Source organism: Eurypyga helias, unplaced genomic scaffold (genome assembly GCF_000690775.1).
Source record: "Eurypyga helias isolate BGI_N326 unplaced genomic scaffold, ASM69077v1 scaffold1550, whole genome shotgun sequence".
In the NCBI taxonomy this organism is placed as follows: domain Eukaryota; kingdom Metazoa; phylum Chordata; class Aves; order Eurypygiformes; family Eurypygidae; genus Eurypyga; species Eurypyga helias.
The window spans coordinates 1,622-7,913 of NW_010227400.1; the positions used below are offsets into that span (position 1 = coordinate 1,622).

A 6,292-nucleotide genomic window follows, 5' to 3' on the forward strand; every position below is an offset into this window, starting at 1 on the left:
CAGTCAGCCTTTGCTCATATCCGTGAGCTTACTTAAGGGATGCTTGTAACAGATGCTGAGTGACACAGCACGACAGGTAGTAAATGAGTGCAGATGGTAAAGTAATTTTAGATAATTTTCTCCCCATCTGCCCAGGGGAATGTTAATGGAAATTAGGGGCTCCACAACAGCCACTATCAGTTAAACTGTCACTACTGAGACACGTTCTCTGTCAGCGTCGCTAATTCTAACATCGAGTTACGACACAAGGGTAAGAAGAAAAGAGAGTCAATTATTTACAGTGACCCATCTGACTTTCTTGTGGCAGCAACAAATGCTGAGACATGTAGTGAAGTGACACTACTGGTTTCTTTTCTCATGATCTTCTATGAATTTCAGAGTGAACAGTTCCAGATGATATTTCTGCTTACTTTTGATTGCTTCTGTGCTGTGAAGTCAAATGTTCACTTCAAGTCTGCAGGACTGAGAGCAATATCAATCTGCTGTATTTGAGGCAGCTTGCCTTGAGAAAGCAAAACCTTTGTGAAATCTTAGTAAACCTTTGTCTTTGATTCCTCACAGCTTTCGGAGTTAGAAGTCAGCGCTGAAATGTGGTGGTTTCAGCAAGGCCTCTCTGTCTTGCCCGTGGCTCTGGTGGTTTGGTCAGCTGCAACTTTTGTGTTCTCGTACATTACTGCAATCATCCTCCACCATGTCGACCCTTTGGTGCCCTACATCAGGTCGGTAACGTTCGTACTCTGTCGTAGCGCTGAGTTGGCCTCTCCCCTGTGTATTCTTCCCCAACTCCAAATTTTCAACAGCAGTTCTTACCTAACAGTTCCAGTTCTAAAGCTGTCTATTTTGAGGCAAAAGTGTAACCTTTAAGCTGTGGCTCTGTGAACATATCCTCCTTAAAATGATGATGAACTAGAAAACTGGGGGTGCATCTCCAACCCTCTGTTCAGAGTAAAGCATCCCCAGGTTTGGATGCACCAGTAAAATCCTACTATGACCTGTGTTCCCAACTGCATTCCTGTACGTGTGACCTTAGTTTTTGGTCTTCCAGTTTTCCAGGTTCTTCATTTTTCTAGTTTTAATCCTCTTTATTCACCTCTTACGGAATCAAGATCACTGTAGAAGGAGTAGTTACTCTGAGTATCTCCATTCCTTGTCCTAAGGAGGCATGTCTTTACCGTGCTTATTTCCACAGCTCCAGAAACCAGCACAGTAGAGTTCGAGTAGTGAAAAATTCAGTGAAAAATACCTGGGAGGGTTTTTTCCCCAAACCTGTTTCTTATGGTTCCTTTGCAGACTGGAATAAGTAAAGTTGTGTTGCACGTATTTTTAGTATATACAGATATGCATTGCTCCATTTATCTCTTCCAGTGACACAGGGACAATACCACCTGAAAGATGCTTATTTGGGATCATGTTAAATATTTCGGCTTTCTTGGGTGAGTACAGAGAGCTGTCCTTGGCGACCTGCAGGCAGCTCTGGAATGCACACAGCTTTGAACAGTTTAATCTCCTTTCTCTTATCATTAAACAGCCCATAGTTCTCAGTGAAAAACTAAATTCTAAGCAATCAATCTTGATTCTCTTAAGCAATTGAGAGGAAAGCGTATGTCAGGGATGTTATCCACAAAGCCAACATGACAGCTGCAGATTCCAGAAGGCCAGAAATGTGTTTAAAATCCAAACAGACTAGTAAAAGAAATAGAAAGGCAATTTCAAGGCAGCCACCTTACTTGTGCTGCGATTATGGAGAGGAGGGAAAGCAACCTAGTGTGTCTTTAAAATGAAAGAGGTCAGAAAAATCTAGCAAGTTGACTTGTTTACCGTTGTATTATTTCAGTTTTGACTTCTGGATTCTCAGCTTTCCCACTTCAGGGTGCTGTAAGACAGTTTTGTATTTTAAATAGCTGCCTCTGTCACTCAGCATCTTCCCAGTTAAAAAAGGCCAGTCTGCTCGCCAGCTGAAACTCTCACTGCCTTTGGGTTCTTCGTTAACAGGTATGGCTACCATGTATGTCCGTTATAAACAAGTTTATGCTTTGAATCCAGAAAAACCCAAGATCATCAAGCTTAATAAGATTGGCCTTACTCTAGGACTGATGAGCTGCTTCGGACTTTGCGTTATTGCGAATTTCCAGGTTTGTGCCTTGCGTGCAGCGCGCTGACGCTGTCCAGAGTTGTCTGTTGGCGTGCTGAGATATCTGATAGCATGGGGATTTTACTGAAAGCAAGATTTCATGGGGCAAACCTGATTTTGTCAAATTCCTTCAGAAAAATGTTTAAAAATTTAAGGTTTGGTTTATAATTTCTTACTTGCTTTATCCACTGGGACTTGTGAGCAGCCATTTGTGAAGCTTCAAAGCATTAAAAACCCCACAAGTGTTGCAGAAAGCAAACTCACCGTGTATCTTGAGAGATCCAAGATGAGTTTGAAAAGCCCAAGCTCCAGATTACAAGACCATAACTCTTGATTCAGGAGAATCAGGTATCAAATAGTCAAAAATTGTTACAACTAGAATCAAAACCAACAGAAACACCCAACCCCACAAGAAGTCCAGCTCTGAAAGATCTGCCCTCTTACGTATGTCTTCCTTCAGACCTGCGCAGTTCTTCAAAACCCTGCAATGTTAACCAGCTTTGAACTTCTCTATCCCAGTGTCTCTGGGTTTTTTCCTCCTAAATACTTCCTACCCCATCCAAAAGAAAACCAAATCTGATACTCTCACATATCGCACCATCAGCAGGGCCTCGTTCCACATCGTTGGCCGTTGCATGCACTTGCCAGCCTCAGCACATCCATTACCTGCTGGACTTTGGGGCTCTGCAGTGGTGCCTTTAGCTGCTGGAGGCTGCAGAGTCACCTCGGGCTCCTACTGGATTAGGGCCAGGGAAGAGCACAGAGGAAAAGCTCCTGGAAAGCCCCACCATTCTCCTGCCTCCTTCCCCCTAGCCCAGCCCTCCAAGTGCTTCAGCAGCCCCTGTCTCAGAAAACTCCGCACGCTCATTTTGGGTTGGTTTTTTTGGAGGCCTCGACCTGTTTACTTTTTTCCAGAGCGCTCAGTATCCCCAGGGGTCACAGCCTCCCCTACCACAGCATGGAGCAGAACCCTCCAGGATTCTTCAATCCCACAATTTCCTTCCACTACCGGTCAGGAGAGGGTATGACTACTTTCTGTAGATTCCAGGATAATCAAAGCATAGAAGGTGCGTGTTGATCTGTTCACGGGTTTGTGTAGCATTTCATCTCAAGCAAGACAAAAATCGCAAGTGAGGTACCTGGGTATCCAAGTGACGCTGAGGAGTGGTTGAGGACCACCCCAGAGGCAAAAGGAGCTGAAGCCCCCTGGGTGCTGTGCTTGGCCAGGGATGAGAGGAAAGGATGGAACACAGTGTGGTTTTTCAGGGCACATATTTTGAGTTGGGTTGTTTTCTTGGGATAACTTCTAGTTTTAATAATTTTTACTATTTGACAGTTGATTCTCCTGTTGTGTTTTTTAAGTTAAGAAGCATTACTGCTTGATTCAACCTTGTTCCCTCTCAGTATTCAAAGATACCGAATCAACAGGGCTTATGCAAACTACAGTAATTCAGAGAAGCTCATTATTTTTAATCCCATTTTGGTACTAGAACCTTGTTGTGTTTATCCTGTATTGCATTATCTTTCGTAGATGTACAGATTCCTGGGATGGGAATGCACAGTAGATAGCCTGTTGTCATGCTCATTTCCTGCCCAGCTGCAGGGATTCCTTCAGCCAGTTGCTGTACTACTGTCCGTTGTGGCTAATGGGAACAGCTCTTAAAAATTCCCGTAGTTAAGATACAGCCGTGACCTGTAACTGAGCCACAAGGACTTCACAAGAGCAGCACCACAGAGTGCTGGCAGGTGCTGGCTACCAGCCGACTCTGTATGGGGTTCCCAAGAAAAGTGCTGGCATGTTTTGAACTGCTTAGCTCGGGGTGTGAGAGGAAATTGAGTGGGTGGGGTGCCAAGGGTTTACAGAATAAAATTGTTCCCCAAGTTTAAAATGAAACCAGGTTCTGTATGAGCGGTGTTTCTTCCCCTAGAAATGTATTCTGTACTACATACACGTGGTTGGAGCCTGCCTGACGTTCGGAGTAGGAGCCATTTATATGCTGGTTCAGACAGTCCTGTCCTACCTGATGCAGCCAGAAGTTCACAGCAAGGACATCTTTTGGATCCGTCTGACCGTGTTACTCTGGTGTTGTTCAAGCATTGTGAGCAGTATCCTTTTGCAGCGTCACTGTAAACCAGAGCAGCCTTCACAAACAACTACTTGCATCTACATTAATTGAACCTACTAATGTGAAAGGCTGCGCCACGTAAGGCCTGTCGTCTTTACAGGTACAGCTTGTATTGTGCTACCTCTTCCTATTCCATACTGCAGCCTGAGAACTTTAGGAGAAAGGGAACCATCAGGTTAAGCCCACAAGTGAGTCTCTGGATAATTTAAAAAACTGGTAAGGGCTGGTTGCCAGCCTTTCTCCTCCCCTTCTGCACACTGAAAGTGGCAAAGAGTTTATCACAAAGAATCACAGAATCCCAGACTGGTTTGGGTTGGAAGGGACCTTAGAGACCATCCAGTCCGACCCCCTGCCATGGGCAGGGACACCTTCCACTAGACCAGGTTGCTCCAAGCCTCATCCAGCCTGGCCTTGGACACTCCCAGGGATGGGGCATCCACCGCTTCTCTGGGCAACCTGTCCCAGTGCCTCCCCAACCTCTCTGAGAAGAATTCCTTCCTGATGTCCATGACATCTCCCCGATGACCCTGCCCTTGGAAAAAGGTCTGACTGCAAATGATGGAAGATGGGCAGAAGGCGCAGTGTACTTAAGAGATGGGTGGCTTAACATGGGAGAAGACCCAGCTAAGAAGTGTCTGTTCGCTGGTGAAAGGAGTGCTGCTGCAAGTTTTGTAGTTGGGTACAGAATGGAGCGTAAGAGTGCAGCTGCTAACCTCGTGTGCGCTGAGTGCTGCCGTGCTGGCTGGCATCCAGAGCAGGTTCCAAGTGGTGGCATTTGTCAGGCAGTTCTAGAGCATATTGCCAAGGCTGAGTCAGAAGAGAAGGTTGACCTCTGGTCTCCTCCCCTGCCCATCCAAGGGCTAAAAGATAAGATATTTCTGACCAGCATTCCCTAAAACCTTTCCTTGGCTCAGGAATCTCTCATCTCAACTCAGGAATATCTCATCTCAACTCTGAATTCTGAGTGCTGGAAGCAGCTGTGGGGTTTACAGAAATACAAGCAAACCCACCAAGAAACAGGTCTTTTTCCTCTCCAGGGCCGTTTAACAATCAGGAACCATTCCCCTGCTGACCCCAACAGACCTGGTCGTTGTATTCTGAAGATTTTTTTGTCTGTTTTATGTCAAACAGGACGACAACACTTTTTGAATTTACATTCCGAAGACATGAGTGCAAAAATCATTGCTTAAATTCTGTCCTTTCCACAGCTAAATCAAGGCCACCGATTTAATCCCCACCAATTCCACGTATTTCCGGGCTGGCAGCCAAAACCAACGCTAAACCATATGCCCCATTTCCCAGGGATGGAGCATCTCGCTGAGCTCCCATCCCTGCTCCTGCCGGATTGTATAATCTGTGCGAGTCCGATGAGAGGCCGCAGTTGGGGCTGGTTATCTGTGAAGAAGTGAGAAGGACCCTCACCCGCTGAGGAGGCTGGACACCGAGCAAGGACGTCACCTGTGAGACCTGGAGAGTTACCTTCCCTAGCAGAAATTTTTGGTGCCAGCAAAGAACAAGGTTTTCAGCTTTGAACAGCAAGGAGCCAGATATACTTTGGGAAGACTAAAATGAAACAATATGATCTGCTCCAAGTTAAGAGCCTTTTACAGGTGCCAAAAAGCCACAAACCCCAAATCTGTAGAGGTTTTTGAACCAGTGTGGTTTAACCAAAATTAGAGGGAAGTAAAGCTGAAGAAATAATGATACACACGTATGTATGTATGGAAGGGGAAGGGAAATTATCAGGGTATTTTCTAAATTAACAGATTAGATTAATCATAATCTAATAAGGGAAAGATAGTAACAGGGAGGTCTGTGGCTGTAGGTGAGATGGTTGTAACTGGTACTGGAGAACAGAAGGAAACGTACATTTTGTATCAGGGACAGGGTGGCCAGTGGGACCAGGGCAGGGATCGTCCCCCTGTGCTGGGCACTGGTGAGGCCACACCCCGAACCCTGAAGTCAGTTTGGGCCCCTCACTGCAGGAAAGACACTGAGGGGCTGGAGGGTGTCCGGTGGGGGGGACGGAGCTGGG

At 45.9% G+C, this 6,292-nt stretch overlaps 1 protein-coding gene across 1 annotated transcript in view; it reads left to right on the forward strand.

Moving 5' to 3' along the window:
• Positions 1–479: 479 nt before the first annotated feature.
• Positions 480–6,292, forward strand: part of DRAM2 (DNA-damage regulated autophagy modulator 2) — a 9,518-nt gene continuing 3,705 nt past the window's right edge. The window contains exons 1-4 of the mRNA XM_010155960.1: positions 480–719; positions 1,366–1,433; positions 1,993–2,132; positions 4,060–4,237. Coding sequence (XP_010154262.1) covers positions 589–719; positions 1,366–1,433; positions 1,993–2,132; positions 4,060–4,237 — 517 coding nt within the window. The 5' untranslated portion in view covers positions 480–588. The remainder of the gene's footprint in view (positions 720–1,365; positions 1,434–1,992; positions 2,133–4,059; positions 4,238–6,292) is intronic.